General features: G+C 41.2%; 1 protein-coding gene across 2 annotated transcripts in view; it reads left to right on the top strand.

Annotated features, from left to right (window-relative positions):
• The first annotated feature begins 237 nt into the window (after nucleotides 1-237).
• The window catches only part of Dgkepsilon (diacylglycerol kinase epsilon), a 197,176-nt gene continuing 173,693 nt past the window's right edge, over nucleotides 238-23,720 (top strand). For both annotated transcript variants that reach the window (XM_071679837.1, XM_071679838.1), the window contains exons 1-2: nucleotides 238-374; nucleotides 7,804-8,017. In XM_071679837.1, coding sequence (XP_071535938.1) covers nucleotides 7,859-8,017 — 159 coding nt within the window. In that variant the 5' untranslated portion in view covers nucleotides 238-374; nucleotides 7,804-7,858. The remainder of the gene's footprint in view (nucleotides 375-7,803; nucleotides 8,018-23,720) is intronic.

The raw sequence follows: 23,720 nt of genomic DNA, 5'->3' as shown, positions 1-23,720 counted from the left end.
AAGCTGTTGTATGTTTGCTGAGAATTTATACTTCAATTCACTTTTTGCTCAAAATTTTAGGTACTATCGTTAATGAAGTAACCGCTGGTTACATATGTGCGCTGGGTAGAGGTGTACGCTGGACTGATGTGTGCTCCGGCAAAAAGTACGCATCGTCTAAAGTTATTCTCTAATTGGAGAGGCGCTGGCTAATAGTGTACGCTGACTAACATATGTGCCACATAGATTTGTGCGCTGCCCGAAGGTGTGCGTTTGTAGGATAACTGCAGTCTTTCTCATTGGATCCAATGACGTCACGTACTTCAGTAAACAAAACAGATTACGATGTAAACATTGGTGAATGATGCTTTTCGATGAATTTATCTTTGGGTCTGGTAAGCATTCCTCAGGTGTCAGTAGTCACTCATTATCTCTGTGACATTTTACTTGGGAATCAATATATTTTGTGTGAGAGCACAAATTCAATAACTTAAAGATATCGGTTTAAAGGAGAGAAGTAACATTGATTTGGGAGTAACATTGATTTGGGAGAAGCGCTTATCAGTTGACTTTTTATTGTGAACAGATGTGATTTGAAACGAGGGAGAGTGATTTCGTACCATATTTTCAATTTTGAGATTAATAGTGTGATTGTGGATAGAGCCATAATGAGTAGGGAAAGTGTCTGATGATGATTAATGAATGGGGACGGATGAGGAGGGGAAATGTGATGCAAATATTACGTAAAATAGTACTAGAAAGCTGCATATTCTGGAGAGACGCAACTTCTCCGAGGAGTTGAGATATACCCTAATGTTCGGTTTTACAGGCAGAACACTAGTATACCTTAAAATTTCAGTTTAGGGGCACCATAGAAAGAACTTATGGATTTGAAATGCATATCAATGGACTCTGTGCATGGTAATTAGTAGAAGTGATTTAGACCAGGGATGCATTATTTGGAGTATTTTTTTCTATTACATCGATAATAAAGTTGATATATCAGAAGGTGAGAACGTGCATGCTCTAGCTTTGGCATGTTCATTCTACCCATATGGAATCAGTAAACTTTTAGGAGGGTGTTGTGCATTTTCTAGGTCTATGATATGTTCTATGAAATTGTTGTTGTTACTGTAAAGAATGATAGATAGAAGCATGAAAATAACCAGCCTATTTCATCATACAGATTCATGGGTTTTATTATTGGTGAAATTTTATTGTTCTCAAAATATTTACTCCACTTAACTTCACTTTGATTTATTTCATTTGGATAGTAAATGATGAGTTCAGATATCTGCGGTGATTTAGGAATCTGACCCCATGTGAGAAAGATTTTACTAGCACTTATTTGTTTCCAGTATCTTCATAGACATCTGAACTCACGCATCATATTTGCAGAACCCAGATTCAGTCATATTCAAATTTTGCAGTGAATGGATCAGCCTGTCCACTTTTCTGCATCAACGGTGGTGTCCCCCAAGGTTCTGTACTGTCCCCTACACATTTTCTCCTTTTTTCAATGATTTTCTCTCCCACAAATAATCCAGTGCATCATACACTGACAACTCAACACTACATTCATCCACATCCTTCAATTCTGCGCCCACTTCTTTCACTCGATTTGCATCTTATCTTAACACAGCCTCCTCAATAGACTCAGACTTGGACAGGATATTTCGGTGGGGTACACAAAATCATGTTAAGTTTGATGCCTCCAAGACCTAATATCTACCCATCTCTCTATCAAAAACTCCTCACAACTCTTGCTTCTCCTTTGATGATTCTGTAAGAATGGGTATGTTTGATGGAATAGTAGTTCTGACAATATTATATGGTTGTGAGGCATGGGCTATGGATAGGGTTCTATGATGAGGTTGGATGTGTTGAAAATGAGCGGTTCGTGGACAAAATGTGGTGTGAGGAAGTTTCTTTGAGTAAGTAATGAAAGGTAATAGAGATGTGCGTAAATAAAAAGAGTATGGCTTATAGAGCAGAAGAGAGTGTGTTGAAATGGTTTGGACATATGGAGAGAATGAGTGAGGAAGGATTGGCAAAGAGGATAGACGTGTCAGAGGTTGAGGGAATGTGGGGAAGCGGGAGACTAAATTGGAGATGGAAGAATTTAGAGAAAAAGATTTTGAGCGATCAGGGCCTGAACATATAGAAGGGTGAGAGGCAGGCAAGGAATTGAGTGAATTGGAATGATGTGGTATACCAGGGTCAATGTGCTGTCAACGGACTAACCTAGGGCTTGTGAAACGTCTGGGGTAAACCATGGAATAGTCTGTAGGGCCTGGATGTGGATAGGGAGCTGTGGTTTTGGTGCATTACACATGACAGCTAGAGACTGAGCGTGAACAAATGTGGCCTTTTGTCTGTTTTCCTTTCGCTACTTCGCTGAAGTAGGGGGTAGTGATGCTGTTTTCTGTGGGGCATGCCAGCGTCAGGAATGGATGAAGGCAAGCAAGTATGAATATGTACATGGGTATATACGTATGTCTGTGTATGTATATGTATATGTATGTATGTGTATATGTTTATATGTATATATATATGTATATGTGTGTGTGGGCATTTATGTATATATGTGTGTATATGAGTGGATGGGCCATTCATCCTCTGTTTCCTGGCACTGCCTTTGCTGACGCGAGAGGCGGCTATCAAGTATAATGATAGAATAAATGAATGAATGTTAGTTTGCAGCAGGGGTGTGTGATGTCTCCATGGTTGTTTAATTTGTTTATGGATGGGGTGGTTAGGGAGGTGAATGCAAGAGTTTTGGAGAGAGGGGCAAGTATGCAGTCTGTTCTGGATGAGAGGGCTTGGGAAGTGAGTCAGTTATTGTTCGCTGATGATACACTGATGGTGGCTGATTCGAGTGAGAAACTGCAGAAGATGGTGACTGAGTTTGTTAAAGTGTGTGAAAGAAGAATGTTGAGAGTAAATGTGAATAAGAGCAAGGCTATTAGGTTCAGTAGGGTTGAGGAACAAGTTGATTGGGAGATGAGTTTGAATGGAAAAAAACTGGAGAAAGTGAAGTGTTTTAGATATCTGGGAGTGGACTTAGCAGCGGATGGAACCGTGGATATGGAAGTGAATCACAGGATGGGGGAGGGGACGAAGGTTCTGGGAGTGTTGAAGAATGTGGGGAAGGCAAGAACGTTATTTTGGAGAGCAAAAATGGGTATGTTTGAAGGAATAGTGGCTCCAACAATGTTATATAGTTGTGAGGCATGGGCTATAGGTAGGGTTGTGCAGAGGAGGGTGGATATGTTGGGAATGAAATGTTTGAGGACAGTATGTGGTGTGAGGTGGTTTGATCGAGTAAGTAATGAAAGGGTAAGAGAGATGTGTCGTAATAAAAAGAGTGTGGTTGAGAGAGCAGAAGAGGGGGTGTTGAAATGGTTTGGTCACATGGAGAGATTGAGTGAGGAAAGATTGACAAAGAGGATGTATGTGTCAAAGGTGGAAGGAAGAAGAGAAGTGAGAGACCAAATCGGAAATGGAAGGATGGAATGAAAAAGATTTTGAGCACTCAGGGCCTGAATATACAGGAGGTTAAAAGGCATGCAGGGAATAGAGTGAATTGGAATATGGTATACCAGGGTGGACATGCTGTCAGTGGATTGAACCAGAGCATGTGAAGTGTTTGGGGTAAACCATGGAAAGTTTTGTGGGGCCTGGATGTGGAAAGGGAGCTGTGGTTTTTGTGCATTACACATGACAGCTAGAGACTGAATGAGAACGAATGTGGCCTTGTTTGTCTTTTCCTAGTGGTACCTTGCTGGAGGGGAGAGGGGATGCTATTTCATGTGTGGTGGGGTGACGACAGGTTTGGATAAAGGCAGCAAGTATGAATATGTACATGTGTATATATGTATATGTCTGTGTATGTCTATGTATGTATATGTTGAAATGTATATATGCGCGTGTGGGCATTTATTTCCTCGCACTACCTCAGTAATGCGGAAGATGGCTATTAAGTATAATGAAAAAAATAAAAGTATATATTTTATTTATACTTAATCACTGTTTCCCACATCAACAAGGTAGTGCCAGAAAACAGACAAAAAATAGCCCATCCACTCATAATTTCATCTGGAAATGAGATGTTTGAGGATAATAGGTGGTTTGAGGTGGTTTGATTGAGTAAGTAATAATAGAGAGATGTGTGGTAATAAAAAGAGTGTGGTTGAGAGAGCAGAAGAGGGTGTTTTGAAATGGTTTGGTCACACGTAGAGAGCAAGTGAGGAAAGATTGATCAAGAGGATATATGTGTCAGAGGTGGAGGGAATGAGAAGTGGGAGACCAAATTGGAGGTGGGAAGATGGAGTGAAAAAGATTTTGAGTGATCGGGGCCTGAACATGCAGGAGGGTGAAAGGCGTGCAAGGAATAGAGTGAATTGGAACGATGTGGTATACCGGGGTCGACGTGCTGTCATTGGATTGAACCAGGGCATGTGAAGCATCTGGGGTAAACTATGGAAAGTTCTGTGGGGCCTGGATGTGGAAAGGGAGCTGTGGTTTCGGTGCATTATTACATGACAGGAGTGTGAACGAATGGGGCCTTTGTTGTCTTTTCCTAGCGCTACCTCGCACACATGAGGGGGAGGGGGTTGTTATTTCATGTGTGGCGAGGTGGCGATGGGAATGAATAAAGGCAGACAGTATGAATTATGTACATGTGCATATATGTATATGTCTTTGTGTGTATATATATGTATACGTTGAGATGTATAGGTATGTATATTTACGTGTGTGGACATGTATGTATATACATGTGTATGTGGGTGGGTTGGGCCATTCTTTCGTCTGTTTCCTTGCGCTACGTCACTAACACACGAGACAGCAACAAAGCAAAATAAATAAATGTAGATAAATATGAATATATATATGAGTTTGGTAAAGTGTGTGAAAGAAGAAAGTTAAAAGTAAATGTGAATAAGAGCAAGGTTATTAGGTACAGTAGGGTTGAGGGTCAAGTCAATTGGGAGGTAAGTTTGAATGTAGAAAAACTGGAGGAAGTAAAGTGTTTTAGATATCTGGGAGTGGATCTGGCAGCGGATGGAACCATGGAAGCAGAAGTGAATCATAGGGTGGGGGAGGGGGCGAAAATCCTGGGAGCCTTGAAGAATGTGTGGATTGGAGAACATTATCTCCGAAAGCAAAAATGGGTATGTTTGAAGGAATAGTGGTTCCAACAATGTTGTATGGTTGCGAGGCGTGGGCTATGGATAGAGTAGTGCGCAGGAGGGTGGATGTGCTGGAAATGAGATGTTTGAGGACAATATGTGGTATGAGGTGGTTTGATCGAGTAAGTAATGTAAGGGTAAGAGAGATGTGTGGAAATAAGAAGAGCGTGGTTGAGAGAGCAGAAGAGGGTGTTTTGAAATGGTTTGGGCACATGGAGAGAATGAGTGAGGAAAGATTGACCAAGAGGATATATGTGTCGGAGGTGGAGGGAACGAGGAGAAGTGGGAGACCAAATTGGAGGTGGAAAGATGGAGTGAAAAAGATTTTGTGTGATCGGGGCCTGAACGTGCAGGAGGGTGAAAGGAGGGCAAGAAATAGAGTGAATTGGATCGATGTGGTATACCGGGGTTGACGTGCTGTCAGTGGATTGAATCAGGGCATGTGAAGCGTCTGGGGTAAACCATGGAGGGCTGTGTAGGTATGTATATTTGCGTGTGTGGTCGTATGTATATACATGTGTATGGGGGTGGGTTGGGCCATTTCTTTCGTCTGTTTCCTTGCGCTACCTCGCAAACGCGGTAGACAGCGACAAAGCAATGCCTCACATTCATATAATGTTGTTTGGACTACTATTCCTTCAAACATACCCATTTTTGTCCTCCCAAATAACATTCTCTCTTTCCAAGCATTTTTCAGCCCTCCTAGAACCTTCCCCTCACCCACCCTGTGGCTCATCTCGGCTTCCTTGGTTCTATTTACTGCTGTCCACTTTCAGTAATCTAAGGCACATTTCCTCAAAGTTTTCTTCATTCAAACTCACATCCCAACTAACCTTTCCCTCAACTCTGTTAAACCTAATGGCCTTGCTTTTACTCACAATGATTCTCAACTTCCTCCTTTGACACACACTTCACAACTCAGTCACCAACTTCTGCAGTTTCTCACTGAAATCCACTACCAGTGCTGTATCATTAGTAAACAACTGACTCACTTCATAGGCCCTCTTATCCCAACAGTCTGCATACTCACCCTTCTCTCCAAGACTCTCACCTCCCCATCCATAAGCAAATTGAACAACTATATTGACATCACACACCTCTGCCATAGACCAACCTTCACTTGGAACCATTCTCTCTCTTCTTCTCCTACTTGTATACTTGCTTTACACCCTTGTTAAAAACTTCTCATTGCTTCTAGCAGCTTTGCTCCCACACCATATATTCTTTAGACCTTCCACAAGGCATCTCTTTCAACCCTATAATGTGCTTTCTCCAAGTCCTTAGGTGCCGCAAACAAATCCATAAGTTTTTTATTTATTTCTCACACACATTTCTTGAAACAAGTACCTGATCCACACATCCTCTAACAATTCTAAAACCACAGTGCTCCTCTATAGTCTGATCCTCTGTATGTGCTTTAACCCTTTCAATCAGTACCATCCCATACAACTTACCAGGTATACTCAACAAACTTATGCCTCCATGGTTTGAACATTCACCTTTATATCCCCTTTGCTTTTATACAGTGTTACTATACATACATTCTGCTGATCCTCAGGCACCTCACCATGATCCATACAAACATTGAAGATCCTGAGTTATGTATACTGTGCCATATATTTTCATTTCATATCAGAGTTTAGCATGTCTGAACTTTACCATCACAAAAAAGGTTTTGATACATCTTTAGGAAATTATGAGACTGATATTCAGAGAAATAAAACAGGCTTTTTAGATTTTCCACGAGTAACCAAATTTCATTGGTTTGAAACATTCACTTAGAATATTTCTCCTTTCTATGGTGTGTTTCTATCATGCTATTTTAATAATTTTCTCAGTTATATCCATGTCACATAGAGAAAAGTTTGTCATAAGCTTAGATGTTTTGGCTTTATTGCAAGTCTAGTGCTTAGTACAGTATAGCAAATATTAGGCAGAATTGAAATGACAGTCAAAGGAAAACTTTGACAGGAAGAAAGTATTGGGGTAGGGATGCAGGGGTTAAAAGGATAGGATTAATGAGGAGCCCAAAATCATAAGTACCTTTCCCAGACCCTTGTTATGGGCTGTGATACAAGAGCATGCATGATCAAAACCCACCATGTGTTTTCTGAACCTGGCTTCACAAAATGAAATGTACATTGGTGAAACTAAGCATACCAAGTGCAAGGCATATTCATTTCTATGTTCTCCACTCCCATTTCTCTTTGTGAAGTTAGGCAGCTTTAACATTCAGAAATTTTTCCTTTTTCCTTTTCTTTCACTCTGGAGAATAGAATACAAGGGTCTCTGTCTTTAAGTGATTATCTCTTTTCAGCATTTCATTAGAGTTTAGTTTTCTTACTTTTTCTGTTACCACTTTGATTTGTATTTCGTGTTACATGACCTGTTTACTTAGCCAGGTGTTTTTGTTTTTTTTCACATTAGTTTTGTCTTGGTTATTTATGTTTCCAAGGGATAAAGCACAGGTGAAGAATGAAATGCCTTTTCAGATATCTACTATTGTTCTAATCACTTAAGGGTTATATTCTCCCAGCATGTTTGTGGTATATACAACAGAGGAATGTAATGCAGCTGTGTTTCACTATTTTGGGTTTTTATATATTTCATCAAAATGTATCCTTCATTTCAGAATCATAAATTCCAAAGGAGTAGTTTTTAACTCAACATTGGTCAACTTTGTCAAGATGGATGACTTAACTGGACAGATCACCTTAGGCATCATATTCACCTTCATTGTAACAGTTATCATTGTTAAACTGAGCAAGCGAAAGCTGCATCATGATCTTCACGCAAGAGATGTCATGAAGGGTCACCGCTGGTGTTATACAGGCATGTTTTCCAGGGTAAGTTTCAAAGTGATCAGCATTTTGATATACTGTATATTCCTTACATTATATGTATTTACGTAGATATTGATGTGAAAAAATAATTACAAGGATCAAATAGCCCTCCACTTTTGTCAGCATTAGAGATGAATTTGTTCATAAGGATCTAAAATTGTAATTAGTGAATAATGAGAGCACTGTTTTAGATTCAGCAAAGATATTATCTCATTTTTCCCTCACCTAAATTTATTGGGTCATATGTTATAGCCATTTTTATGGGTTTGGTTTGTATCTTCAGATTCATACAAATATTTTCTTAGGTTGACATTGTTTTCTTCATCTTTGATGCATATTATAAGAATTGATAGTGATTGAAAGAATGTTATAAAGCAGAGATTAAGGTAGCCTTATTGATATGATAAACTTTTTATCATTTTATGTTTTTTACCTCAGGTGAGTAAAATATCCAGAGACAGTGATAGTACATGTGTTCTGATGTAGGTTCAAATGCATCTTAGGAGTTGCATAATGCAAAGACAGTGCAAATGTGCATTTGAATGTTGCTTCATTGAAAATAATATTAGGTATGGGAGAAAGAATTCTACCTCTGTATTCCCTGTGTATCGCAGAAGGCGGCTAAAGGGAGCAGGAATGAGGGACTGGAAACCTTGCTGTTCTTGTATTCCAGTTCCAAAGAGAGACTGGGGTGTCTAAATGTGTGTGGATGTAACCAAGATGGGAAGAAAGGAGAGATAGGTAATATGTTTGAGGAAAGAAACCTGGTTGTTCTGGCACTGGGTGAAACATAGAAGAATAGTTTGGAAATGCCTTAGGAGTAAAGTCAGGGATTGATGATAGGACAAAAGCAAAGGAATGAGTAGCACTACTCCTGAAGCAGGAGTTGTATGAGTGTGCAATAGAGTGTAAGGAAGTCAATTCTAGATTGATGTGGGTAAAACTGAAAAAAGATGGCAAGAGATGGGTGATTATTGGTGCTTATGCACTTGCCCATGTGAAGCAAGTGTTTCAGGACCAGCTGAGTGAGTGCATCAGCAGTTTTGATGTACGAGACTGGGTGATAGTGACAGATGAGTTAAATGCTAAGTTAATTAATATGACAGTTGAGGGTATAATTGATTTGCATGGGTTATTCAACGTAATTGATAGAAATTAAGAAGAGCTTGTGGAGTTATGTGCTGAAAAATGGCTGGTGATTGGGAATACCTGGTTTAAAAAGAAGGATGTGCACAAGTATTTGTATGTGAGTAGGTGGTCATCGGGCAATATTAGAGTACATATGAATTGATAGGCATGTAGAAGATTGACTTTTAGATGCAAATGTGCTGAGAGGGTGAAAATTTGTGTTCTTTGAAAAAAAAGGAAACAATATTGGGGAGAAAAGAATGGTGAGAGTAAGTAAGCTGGGAAAGGAGACTTGCATGAAGGAATACCAGTAGAGAATGAGTGTGGAATGACAAAAAGAGTAAATGAAGCAAGGGAGTGGGTGTGGAATGGGAGGATTTTAGGGTAGTATTGATGGCATGTGCGAAAGATGCATTTGGCATGCAAAAGGTGAGAGTTGGGCAGATTAGAAAGGTAGGGTGTGGTAGGATAAAGAAGTAAAGTTGCTAGTGAATGAGAAAAGAGAGGCATTTGGATAGTACTTAAGAGGAAGTACAAATGATTAGGAGATGTATAATGAAAGTGGCAGGAGGTCAAGAGAATGGTGCAGGGCTTGAAAAGGGGGGCACATGAAAGTTGGGGTGAGAGAGAGTATCAGTAAACCATGGGGAGAATAAAAGATGTTTGGAAGGAGGTAAATGATTTGCAAAAAACAGAACAAATGGAAACATTCTTGAAGGGGGCAAAAGGGGAATTGATGACAGGTAGTGATGAAGTGATGGAGTGAGTATTTTCAAGGATTCTTAAATGTGTTTGATGATAGAATGGTAGATGAAGGGAGTTTTGGTTGGGATGTTTTCAGAAGTAAGAAAGTCATGGAGAGTGGTTTGGTGAAAGAAGATGTGGTGAAAGCCTTGTGTAAGATGAAATATGGCAAGGTGACTAGAGTGGATGGTATTGCAGTTGAATTTATTAAGAAAAGTGATGATTGTATTGTTGATTGGTTGGTAAGGATATTCATTGTATGTATGGATCATGGTGAAGTGCCAGAGGATTACCTGAATGCATGTATATTGCCATTGTTTAAAGGCATAGGAGATAAAGGTGAGTGGTCAAGCTATGGTGATATACGTTTATTGAGTATACCAGTTAAGTTGTATGGGAGCGTATTGATTGAGAGGGTGAAGGCATGTACAGAGCATCAGATTTGGGAGAAGCAGCGTGTTTGCTTTAAAGAATGTGTGAGAAAATATTTAGAAAAACAGATGGATTTGTAGTAGCATATGATAGGGTTGATAAATATGCTGTGTGGAAGGTCTTAAGAATATATGGTGTGGTGTGAAAACTAGTAGAAGCTGTGAAAATTTTCTATCCTGGGTTTAAGGCATGTGTATGAGTAGGAAGAGAGGAGATTGAATGGTTCCAAGTGAAGGTTGGTCTGTGCCAGGGGTGTTTAATGTCACCATGGCTGTTTGATTTGTTTATGGATCAGGTGGTGAGGGAGGTAAATGCAGGAGTCTTGGAAAGAGGGGCTAGTATGCAATCTGTAGGGGATGAGAGGGCCTGGAAAGTGAGTCAGTTGTTATATGCTGATAATACAGGACTGGAGACAGATTCAAGTGAGAAATTGCCGAAGTTAGTGACTGAGTTTAGAAGATAGAGTGAAATGAGAAAGCTGAGAGTAAATGTGAGTAAAAGCAATGTTATTAGGTTCAGCAGGGTTAAGGGACAAGTTAGTTGGGATATAAGTTTGAATGGAGAAAAATTAGAGGAAGTGAGGTGTTTTAGATGTCTGAGAGTGAAAGTTGCAGTGAATGGAACTGAGTCATAAGATGGGGGGTTGGCAAAGGTTCTGAAAGCAGTGAAGAATGTGTGGAAAGAGAGAACGTTATGTGGGAGGGCAAAAATGGGTACATTTGAGGGCATGAGCTGTACATAGGGTTGTGTGGAGGAGGATGGATGTGTTGGAAATGGAATGTTTGAGGACAATATGTGGTGTAAGGTAGTTTGATCAAGTAAGTAATTAAAGGGTGGGAGAGATGTGGTAATAAAAAAAAGTGTGGTATAGAGAGCAGTAGAGATTGTGTTAAAATAAGTGAGGAAAGGTTGAAAGAGAGGTAGTATTTGTTGAGGTGGAGGGATCATGGAGAATAGGAGACCAAATTCAAGATAGAGGGATACAGTAAATAAAGATTTTGAGCGATCAGAACCTTCTCTTTGGAAACAACCGATAGACCCCGTTGCTCACCATTGTGAGACGAAGGGTATTCGAGTACTTAGTATTTCGAATAGTTGTTTCCTATTATACAGTCCCTTAGCCTAGCGGTTAGTATGCCTGCCTCTTGCACAAGGGGTCCCAGGTTTGATCCTGGCTGTTGGAGCTTTGTATGTTCTATGAAGGTGCGCGTTCATATACACTTTATTCGTATTCATATAACTCCGCGTTGTACAGTCAGGTTCGGTAAAACGCTATCAGCTGGCTATGTGTTCTGTTCGGAAACAATCGATAGACCCCATTGCTCACCATTGTGAGACGAAGGGTATTCGAGTACTTAGTATTTCGAATAGTTGTTTCCTATTATACAGTCCCTTAGCCTAGCGGTTAGCATGCCTGCCTCTTGCACAAGGGGTCCCAGGTTCGATCCTGGCTGTTGGAGCTTTGTATGTTCTATGAAGGTGCACGTTAATATAGACTTTATTCGTATTCATATAACTCCGCGTTGTACAGTCAGGTTCGGTAAAACGCTATCAGCTGGCTATGTGTTCTGTTCGGAAACAACCTATAGACCCCGTTGCTCACCATTGTGAGACGAAGGGTATTTGAGTACTTAGTATTTCAAATAGTTGTTTCCTATTATACAGTCCCTTAGCCTAGCGGTTAGCATGCCTGCCTCTTGCACAAGGGGTCCCAGGTTCGATCCTGGCTGTTGGAGGTTTGTATGTTCTATGAAGGTGCGCGTTCATATACACTTTATTCGTATTCATATAACTCCGCGTTGTACAGTCAGGTTCAGTTAAACGCTATCAGCTGGCTATGTGTTCTGTTCGGAAACAACCGATAGACCCCGTTGCTCACCATTGTGAGACGAAGGGTATTCGAGTACTTAGTATTTCGAATAGTTGTTTCCTATTATACAGTCCCTTAGCCTAGCGGTTAGCATGCCTGCCTCTTGCACAAGGGGTCCCAGGTTCGATCCTGGCTGTTGGAGCTTTGTATGATATATATATATATATATATATATATATATATATATATATATATATATATATATATATATATATATTTTTTTTTTTTTTTGCTTTGTCGCTGTCTCCCGCGTTTGCGAGGTAGCGCAAGGAAACAGACAAAAGAAATGGCCCAACCCACCCCCATACACATGTATATACATACGACCACACACGCAAATATACATACCTACACAGCTTTCCATGGTTTACCCGAGACGCTTCACATGCCCTGTTTTAATCCACTGACAGCACGTCAACCCCGGTATACCACATCGATCCAATTCACTCTATTCCTTGCCCTCCTTTCACCCTCCTGCATGTTCAGGCCCCGATCACACAAAATCTTTTTCGCTCCATCTTTCCACCTCCAATTTGGTCTTCCACTTCTCCTCGTTCCCTCCACCTCCGACACATATATCCTCTTGGTCAATCTTTCCTCACTCATTCTCTCCATGTGCCCAAACCATTTCAAAACACCCTCTTCTGCTCTCTCAACCACGCTCTTTTTATTTCCACACATCTCTCTTACCCTTACATTACTTACTCGATCAAACCACCTCACACCACACATTATCCTCAAACATCTCATTTCCAGCACATCCATCCTCCTGCGCACAACTCTATCCATAGCCCACGCCTCGCAACCATACAACATTGTTGGAACCACTATTCCTTCAAACATACCCATTTTTGCTTTCGGAGATAATGTTCTCGACTTCCACACATTCTTCAAGGCTCCCAGGATTTTCGCCCCCTCCCCCACCCTATGATTCACTTCCGCTTCCATGATTCCATCCGCTGCCAGATCCACTCCCAGATATCTAAAACACTTTACTTCCTCCAGTTTTTCTCCATTCAAACTTACCTCCCAATTGACTTGACCCTCAACCCTACTGTACCTAATAACCTTGCTCTTATTCACATTTACTCTTAACTTTCTTCTTTCACACACTTTACCAAACTCAGTCACCAGCTTCTGCAGTTTCTCACATGAATCAGCCACCAGCGCTGTATCACCAGCGAACAACAACTGACTCACTTCCCAAGCTCTCTCATCCCCAACAGACTTCATACTTGCCCCTCTTTCCAAAACTCTTGCATTCACCTCCCTAACAAACCCATATACATATATATATATATATATATATATATATATATATATATATATATATATATATATATATATATATATATATATATTTTTTTTTTTTTTTATATATATATATATATATATATATATATATTTTTTATATATATATAAATAGAGCAAGAGCAAGGGAAGGAGTAGCAGTACTCCTGAAACAGGAGTTGTGGGAGTATGTGATAGAATGTAAGAAAGTAAATTTTCGATTAATATGGGTAAAACTGAAAGTTGATGGAGAGAGATGGGTGATTATTGGTGCATATGCACCTGGGCATGGGAAGAAAGATCATGAGAGGCAAGTGTTTTTGGAGCAGCTGAATGAGTGTGTTAGTGGTTTTGATGCACGAGACCGGGTTATAGTGATGGGTGATTTGAATGCAAAGGTGAATAATGTGGCAGTTGAGGGAATAATTGGTATACATGGGGTGTTCAGTGTTGTAAATGGAAATGGTGAAGAGCTTGTAGATTTATGTGCTGAAAAAGGACTGGTGATTGGGAATACCTGGTTTAAAAAGCGAGATATACATAAGTATACGTATGTAAGTAGGAGAGATGGCCAGAGAGCGTTATTGGATTATGTGTTAATTGACAGGCACGCGAAAGAGAGACTTTTGGATGTTAATGTGCTGAGAGGTGCAACTGGAGGGATGTCTGATCATTATCTTGTGGAGGCTAAGGTGAAGATTTGTATGGGTTTTCAGAAAAGAAGAGTGAATGTTGGGGTGAAGAGGGTGGTGAGAGTAAGTGAACTTGGGAAGGAGACTTGTGTGAGGAAGTACCACGAGAGACTGAGTACAGAATGGAAAAAGGTGAGAACAATGGAAGTAAGGGGAGTGGGGGAGGAATGGGATATATTTAGGGAATCAGTAATGGATTGCGCAAAAGATGCTTGTGGCATGAGAAGAGTGGGAGGTGGGTTGATTAGAAAAGGTAGTGAGTGGTGGGATGAAGAAGTAAGATTATTAGTGAAAGAGAAGAGAGAGGCATTTGGACGATTTTTGCAGGGAAAAAATGCAATTGAGTGGGAGATGTATAAAAGAAAGAGACAGGAGGTCGAGAGAAAGGTGCAAGAGGTGAAAAAGAGGGCAAATGAGAGTTGGGGTGAGAGAGTATCATTAAATTTTAGGGAGAATAAAAAGATGTTCTGTAAGGAGATAAATAAAGTGCGTAAGACAAGGGAGCAAATGGGAACTTCAGTGAAGGGCGCAAATGGGGAGGTGATAACAAGTAGTGGTGATGTGAGAAGGAGATGGAGTGAGTATTTTGAAGGTTTGTTGAATGTGTTTGATGACAGAGTGGCAGATATAAGGTGTTTTGGTCGAGGTGGTGTGCAAAGTGAGAGGGTTAGGGAAAATGATTTGGTAAACAGAGAAGAGGTAGTAAAAGCTTTGCGGAAGATGAAAGCCGGCAAGGCAGTAGGTTTGGATGGTATTGCAGTGGAATTTATTAAAAAAGGGGGTGACTGTATTATTGACTGGTTGGTAAGGTTATTTAATGTATGTATGACTCATGGTGAGGTGCCTGAGGATTGGCGGAATGCGTGCATAGTGCCATTGTACAAAGGCAAAGGGGATAAGAGTGAGTGCTCAAATTACAGAGGTATAAGTTTGTTGAGTATTCCTGGTAAATTATATGGGAGAGTATTGATTGAGAGGGTGAAGGCATGTACAGAGCATCAGATTGGGGAAGAGCAGTGTGGTTTCAGAAGTGGTAGAGGATGTGTGGATCAGGTGTTTGCTTTGAAGAATGTATGTGAGAAATGCTTAGAAAAGCAAATGGATTTGTATGTAGCATTTATGGATCTGGAGAAGGCATATGATAGAGTTGATAGAGATGCTCTGTGGAAGGTATTAAGAATATATGGTGTGGGAGGCAAGTTGTTAGAAGCAGTGAAAAGTTTTTATCGAGGATGTAAGGCATGTGTACGTGTAGGAAGAGAGGAAAGTGATTGGTTCTCAGTGAATGTAGGTTTGCGGCAGGGGTGTGTGATGTCTCCATGGTTGTTTAATTTGTTTATGGATGGGGTTGTTAGGGAGGTAAATGCAAGAGTTTTGGAAAGAGGGGCAAGTATGAAGTCTGTTGGGGATGAGAGAGCTTGAGAAGTGAGTCAGTTGTTGTTCGCTGATGATACAGCGCTGGTGGCTGATTCATGTGAGAAACTGCAGAAGCTGGTGACTGAGTTTGGTAAAGTGTGTGAAAGAAGAAAGTTAAGAGTAAATGTGAATAAGAGCAAGGTTATTAGGTACAGTAGGGTTGAGGGTCAAGTCAATTGGGAGGTAAGTTTGAATGGAGAAAAACTGGAGGAAGTAAAGTGTTTTAGATATCTGGGAGTGGATCTGGCAGCGGATGGAACCATGGAAGCAGAAGTGGATCATAGGGTCTGGGACGGGGTGAAAATCCTGGGAGCCTTGAAGAAAGTGTGGAAGTCAAAGGCAAACAAAAATGGGTATGTTTGAAGGAATAGTGGTTCCAACAATGTTGTATGGTTGCGAGGCGTGGGTTATGGATAGAGTTGTGCGCAGGAGGATGGATGTGCTGGAAATGAGATGTTTGAGGCCAATGTGTGGTGTGAGGTGGTTTGATCGAGTAAGTAACTTAAGGGTAAGAGAGATGTGTGGAAATAAAAAGAGCGTGGTTGAGAGAGCAGAAGAGGGTGTTTTGAAATGGTTTGGGCACATGGAGAGAATGAGTGAGGAAAGATTGACCAAGAGGATATATGTGTCGGAGGTGGAGGGAACGAGGAGAAGTGGGAGACCAAATTGGAGGTGGAAAGATGGAGTGAAAAAGATTTTGTGTGATCAGGGCCTGAACATGCAGGAGGGTGAAAGGAGGGCAAGGAATAGAGAGAATTGGATCGATGTGGTATACCGGGGTTGACGTGCTGTCAGTAGATTGAATCAGGGCATGTGAAGCGTCTGGGGTAAACCATGGAAAGTTGTGTGGGGCCTGGATGTGGAAAGGGAGCTTTGGTTTCGGGCATTATTGCATGGCAGCTAGAGACTGAGTGTGAACGAATGGGGCCTTTGTTGTCTTTTCCTAGTGCTACCTCGCACACATGAGGGGGGAGGGGGATGGTATTCCATGTGTGGCGAGGTGGCGATGGGAGTGAATGGGGGCAGACAGTGTGAATTGTGTGCATGGATATATATGTATGTGTCTGTGTATGTATGTATATGTGTACATTGAGATGTATAGGTATGTATATTTGCGTGTGTGGACGTGTGTGTGTGTATACATTGTGTATGGGGGGGCCATTTCTTTCTTCTGTTTCCTTGCACTACCTCGCAAACGCGGGAGACAGCGACAAAGCAAAATAAATAAATTGATATGTATATATATATATATATATATATATATATATATATATATATATATATATATATATATATTTATTTCGTATACTTTGTCGCTGTCTCCCGCGTTAGCAAGGTAGTACAGGGAAACAGAAGAAAGAATGGTCCAACCCAACCACATACACATGTATGTTTATAAACTCCCATACACGCACATATACATACCTATACATTTCAATGTATATATACATATACATACATACAGACACATACATATTTATACACATGTACATATTGGTTAAGGACAATATGTGGTGTGAGGTGGTTTGATCAAGTAAGTAATATAAGGGTAAGAGAGATGTATAGAAATAAAAAGAGCATGGTTGAGAGAGCAGAAGAGGGTGTTTTGAAATGGTTTGGGCACATGGAGAGAATGAGTGAGGAAAGATTGACCAAGAGGATATATGTGTCGTAGGTGGAGGGAACGAGGAGAAGTGGTAGACCAAATTGGAGGTGGAAAGATGGAGTGAAAAAGATTTTGAGTGATCGGGGCCTGAACATGCAGGAGGGTGAAAGTAGGGCAAGGAATAGAGTGAATTGGATCGATGTGGTATACTGGGGTCGACGTGCTGTCAATGGATTGAATCAGGGCATGTGAAGCGTCTGGGGTAAACCATGGAAAGTTCTGTGGGGCCTGGATGTGGAAAGGGAGCTGTGGTTTCGGGCATTATTACATGACAGCTAGAGACTGAGTGTGAACGAATGTGGCCTTTGTTGTCTTTTCCCAGCGCTACCTGGCACACATGAGGGGGGAGGGGGATGTTATTCCATGTGTGGCGAGGTGGCGATGGGAATGAATAAAGGCAGACAGTATGAATTATGTACATGTGTATATATGTATATGTCTGTGTGTGTATATATATGTGTACATTGAGATGTATAGGTATGTATATTTGCGTGTGTGGACGTGTATGTATATACATGTGTATGGGGGTAGGTTGGGCCATTTCTTTCGTCTGTTTCCTTGCACTACCTCGCCAACGCGGAAGACAGTGACAGAGCAAATTGATAAAAATAATAACATATTCATACTTGCTGCCTTCATCCATTCCTGTCGCCACCCCGCCACACATGAAATGGCACCCCCCCTCCCCTCATGCTCGTGCGAGGTATCGCTAGTAAAAGACAACAAAGGCCACATTCGTTCACACTCAGTCTCTAGCTGTCATATATAATGCACCGAAACCACAGCTCCCTTTCTACATCCAGGCCTCACAAAACTTTCCATGGTTTACCCCAGATGCATCACATGCCCTGGTTCAATCCATTGACAGCATGTCGACCCCGGTAAACCACATCATTTCAATTCATTCACTCTATTCCTTGCACACCTTTCACCCTCCTGTATGTTCACGCCCTGGTCACTCAAAATCTTTTTCACTCCATCCTTCCACCTCCAATTTTGTCTCCCACTTCTCCTCGTTCCATCCACCTCTGACACATATATCCTCTTTGTCAATCTTTTCTCATTCATTCTCTGCATGTGACCAAACCATTTCAATACACCTTCTTCTGCTCTCTCAACCACACTCTTTATTACCACACATCTCTCATACCCTTTCATGACTTACTTGATCAAACCACTTCACACCACATTTTGTCTTCAAACATCTCATTTCCAGCACATCCACCCTCCTCCGCACAACCCTATCTATAGGCCATGCCTCACAGCCATTTAACATTGTTGGAACCACTATTCCTTCAAACATACCCATTTTTGCTTTCCTAGATAACATTCTGGCCTTCCACACATTCTTCAATGCTCCCAGAACCTTCATCCCCTCTCCCACCCTGTGACTCACTTCCACTTCCATGGTTCCATGCACTGCTAAATCCACTCCCAGATATCTAAAACACTTCACTTCCTCCTGTTTTTCTCCATTCAAATTTGCCTCCCAATTAACTTGTCCCTCAACCCTACTGAACCTAACAACCTTGCTCTTATTCACATTTACTCTCAGATTTCTTCTTTCACACACTTTACCTAACTCAGTCACCATCTTCTGCAGTTCCTCACACGAATCAGCCACTAGTGCTGTATCATCAGCGAACAACAACTGACTCACTTCCCAAGCCCTCTCATTGACAACAGACTGCATACCTACCCCTCTATCCAAAACTCTTGCATTCACCTATCCAAAACTCTTGCATTCACCTCCCTAAAAACCCCATCCATAAAAAATTAAACAGCCATGGAGACATCATGCACCCCTGCCACAAACCAACATTCACTGAGAACCACTCACTTTCCCCTCTTCCTACTCGTACACATGCCTTACATCCTTGATAAAATCTTTTCATTGCTTCTAGCAACTTACCTCCCACACCATATACTCTTAATACCTTCCACAAATATCTCTATCCACTCTCTCATATGCCTTCTCCAGATCTATGAATGCTACATACAAATCCATCTGTTTTTCTAAGTATTTTTTCGCCTACATTCTTCAAAGCAAACACCTGATCCACACATTCTCTACCACTTCTGAAACCACACTGCTCTTCCCCAGTCTGATGCTCTGTACATGCCTTTACTCTCTCAATCAATACCCTCCCATATATTTTCCCTGGAATACTCAAATAACTTATACCTCTGTAATTTGAACACTCACCTTTATCCCCTTTGCCTTTATACAATGGCACTATGCAAGCATTTTGTCAATCCTCAGGCACTTCACCATGAACCCTACATACATTGAATATCCTTACCAACCAATCAGTAATGCAGTCACCCTCTTTTTTTAATAGATTCCACAGCAGTACCATCTCAACCCTCTGCCTTGCCGGCTTTCATTTTCTGCAAAGCTTTCACCACCTCTTCTCTGTTTACCGAACCATTCTCCCTGACTTTCTCGCTTCGCACACCACCTCACCCAAAACACACTATATCTGCTACTCTATCATCAAACACATTCAACAAACCTTCAAAATACTCACTTGTTATTGCCTGCCCATTAGCCCCCTTCACCGATGTTTCATTTGTTTTCTTGCCTTAAGCACTCTATTTATCTCCTTCCAAAACAACTTTTTATTCTCCCTAAGATTTAATGTTGGTCTCTCACCCCAACTCTCATTTGCCCTCTTTTTCACCACTTGCACCTTTCTTTTGACCGCCTGCCTCTTTCTTTTATACATCTCCCAATCATTCGCACTACTTCCATGCAAAAATCGTCCAAACACCTCTCTCTTCTCTTTCACTAACTATCTTACTTCTTCATCCCACCAGTCACTACCCTTTCTGATCTGCCCACCTCCCACCTTTCTCATGCCACAAGCTTCTTTGTGCAAGCCATCACTGATTCCCTAAATACATCCCATTCCTCCCCTGCTCCCCATATGTCTTTTGCTCTCACCTTTTTCCATTCTGCACTCAATCTCTCCTGGTACTTCCTTACACAAGTCTCTTCTCCAAGCTCACTTACTCTCACCACTCTCTTCACCCCAACATTCTCCCTTCTTTTCTGAAAACCTCTACAAATCTTCACCTTCGCCTCCACACGACAATGATGAGACAATGATCATATTCCCAGCGTGTCATAGAAGGTGACTAAAAGGGGAGGGAGTGGGGTGCTGGAAATCTTCCCCTCCCATTTATAATTTTCCAAAAAAAGGAACAGAGAGGTGGGCCAAGTGAGGATATACCCTCTAAGGCTCACTCCTCTGTTCATAATGCTACTTCGCTAATGCGAGATAAGGTGAATATGTATGAAAAAAAATATATATTATATAAAAGGGTAGGAGCACTGAACAAAGAGAATAGAGATCTGATTGTGTGCATAAAGTTATCATGTGGCCATTTCATTATCGGTCAAAAGAAACACAGACCGGGGGGGGGGACAACAATGAACCAGATAGTAGCCAATGTTGTCATATCTATCTAACCTGTATGATAGATTAGTATTATTGACTTAGAGTTGTTATTTGATATATTGGGAGTGTTATAACCTGCAGTTAAGAATATCCATTATTACCAGAGCCACTATATGGGGAGGGAGACCACATGTTGGCACTCAGACGGTGTTGATCGGTGCCCAGGGTCAACAGCGAGGGGCCGACAGCCACCCTCTGACCCCCATCACATCCCTCCTGTGGGGGGAGAGATGCTAATTATAGGTTTTTTCATACATATTCGCCATTTCCCACATTAGCAAGGTATTGCCAAGAACAGAGGACTAAGCCTTAGGGGGATTATCCTCACTTGGCCCCCTTCTCTTTTCCTTCTTTTGGGAAATTAAAAAAAAAGAGAGGGGAAGATTTCCAGCCCCTTGCTCCATTATATTATAGGTACTCTTGTAATGTTGTTAGCTAGTAAGGAGCAAATTATCATATTGTAAGAATAATGTAAGGAATTAGCACATAAAATAACCCATGGTATGTAGGTTAATTATAGTCTAGATTGAATTGTTAAACACGGGATATGTCCTCGTCCGTAGCAGTTCCCAAATAGGATTCAGTCAAGTGCAAAAGTTTACTATTTACTGTGCACAAATACGAACATATAGTGATACAGTTTCAAATAGTGACACCATGAAAATGTATTGAGTGTGGAAAAGTGACAAAATAACATAGTGAAATAATTAACCAAGGAAGCTGAAATGATCACCTTGGCAACTCAACGTGATTCTGGGTCACACAGTACACAGATGAGACTCAGTGTCAGTCAGTGAGTATCCTGTCTCCTTAGAGACAGTTACCCAGCCTGGGGAGCATAGCATTCAACATCCACTAAGAAATACTGGGCAGCCTGGTTGAGTCGAGCACCTATTTAGGTTGAGCATCTGTAGGGCGCCAGTCAGGGTCCCAGCAGGGAAGAGTTTTAAGAATATGCTTATCCCAGTGCCGTTGTAAGAAATGTGAGCACGGGACTGACCTGATGTGGAGGACGAGAGTCCATTGCTTGGCCACAGACACACTCATGCCCAAAGACCTGGCTGCAGTCCAGCTGCTAAAAAGCCAGCTAAGAACATGTGTTGCAAAGTGTTACATGCTCAAGTGACTGTTAGCACCAGAGAACAAGAAGTCCCTTGCAACTGTGAATTAGGATGTTGAATTACTATTAGCAGTTGTGATAGGATGCATGACACATTATTTCTGATACCGTGAGTATCCTTAGATATTTATGCAGTTGTGTTAGGATGCATGACACATTATTTCTGATACTGTGAGTAGCCTTAGATATTTAACGTAATAATGTCCATGGACCCATGCATGATGACTGATTATGTTAGTAGTGTCGTAACCAGTAAGATATAAAGATTCCAGTCACTTCATACTTACACATATTTAACTGTCATGTTATGAGGACTTGTGTCATTTTATTCAGCTATTAAATGTAAGAAGGTTATTGGCTTTTCCTTAGCCTACAGGAAAATGAGTAGTCAAAGTATGCTTGGCAGTCCATTGGCCTAGTTGGGTCATTAATGTCTGAATTAAGCAGGTTTTCTTAAACCATGGCTATGGGCCCCCATCATAATCATTTTTTTTTTTTTTTTTTTTTGTTTTGTCACTGTCTCCCGCGTTTGCGAGGTAGCGCAAGGAAACAGACGAAAGAAATGGCCCAACCCACCCCCATACACATGTATATACATACGTCCACACATGCAAATATACATACCTACACAGCTTTCCATGGTTTACCCCAGACGCTTCACATGCTCTGATTCAATCCACTGACAGCACGTCAACCCCGGTATACCACATCGCTCCAATTCACTCTATTCCTTGCCCTCCTTTCACCCTCCTGCATGTTCAGGCCCCGATCACACAAAATCTTTTTCACTCCATCTTTCCACCTCCAATTTGGTCTCCCTCTTCTCCTCGTTCCCTCCACCTCCGACACATATATCCTCTTGGTCAGTCTTTCCTCACTCATTCTCTCCATGTGCCCAAACCATTTCAAAACACCCTCTTCTGCTCTCTCAACCACGCTCTTTTTATTTCCACACATCTCTCTTACCCTTACGTTACTTACTCGATCAAACCACCTCACACCACACATTGTCCTCAAACATCTCATTTCCAGCACATCCATCCTCCTGCACACCACTCTATCCATAGCCCACGCCTCGCAACCATACAACATTGTTGGAACCACTATTCCTTCAAACATACCCATTTTTGCTTTCCGAGATAATGTTCTCGACTTCCACACATTCTTCAAGGCTCCCAGAATTTTCGCCCCCTCCCCCATCCTATGATCCACTTCCGCTTCCATGGTTCCATCCGCTGCCAGATCCACTCCCAGATATCTAAAACACTTTACTTCCTCCAGTTTTTCTCCATTCAAACTCACCTCCCAATTGACTTGACCCTCAACCCTACTGTACCTAATAACCTTGCTCTTATTCATCAAATAATAATCTCTAGTAAGTACTACTAGAAATAAGGTAGTAACAATAGTGTGTCAACAGCTTCGATGCACAAGACCAGGTTTAAGAAATGAGTGATTTAAATGCAAAGCTGAGTAATGTGACAGTTGAAGGTATAATTGGTGTACATGGGGTATTCAGTGTCATGAATGGAAATGATGAAGAGCTTGTGGATTGTATGCTGAAAAAAGACTGGTGATTGGGAACACCTGGTTTAAAAAGGGAAATATACATAGGTATATGTATGTGAATAGGAGAAATGGTCAAAGGGCATTATTAAATTACATGTCAGTTGATAGGCATATAAAAGAGAGACTTTTGGATGTTTATGTGCTGAGAGGGGCAGCTGGTGGGATGTCTGATCACTTTCTTGTGGAGGCGAAGATGAGGATTTGCAGAGGTTTTCAAAAAAGAAAAGAAAATGTTGAGGAGAAGTGAGTGGTGAGAGTAAGTGAGCTTGAAGAGGAGTCTTTTGTGAGAAAGTACCAGGAGAGATTGAGTGTAGA

The sequence above is a fragment of the Panulirus ornatus genome, chromosome 30, assembly GCF_036320965.1.
Source record: "Panulirus ornatus isolate Po-2019 chromosome 30, ASM3632096v1, whole genome shotgun sequence".
Lineage (NCBI taxonomy): Eukaryota > Metazoa > Arthropoda > Malacostraca > Decapoda > Palinuridae > Panulirus > Panulirus ornatus.
This window is presented reverse-complemented; position numbering and strand designations above follow the sequence as displayed.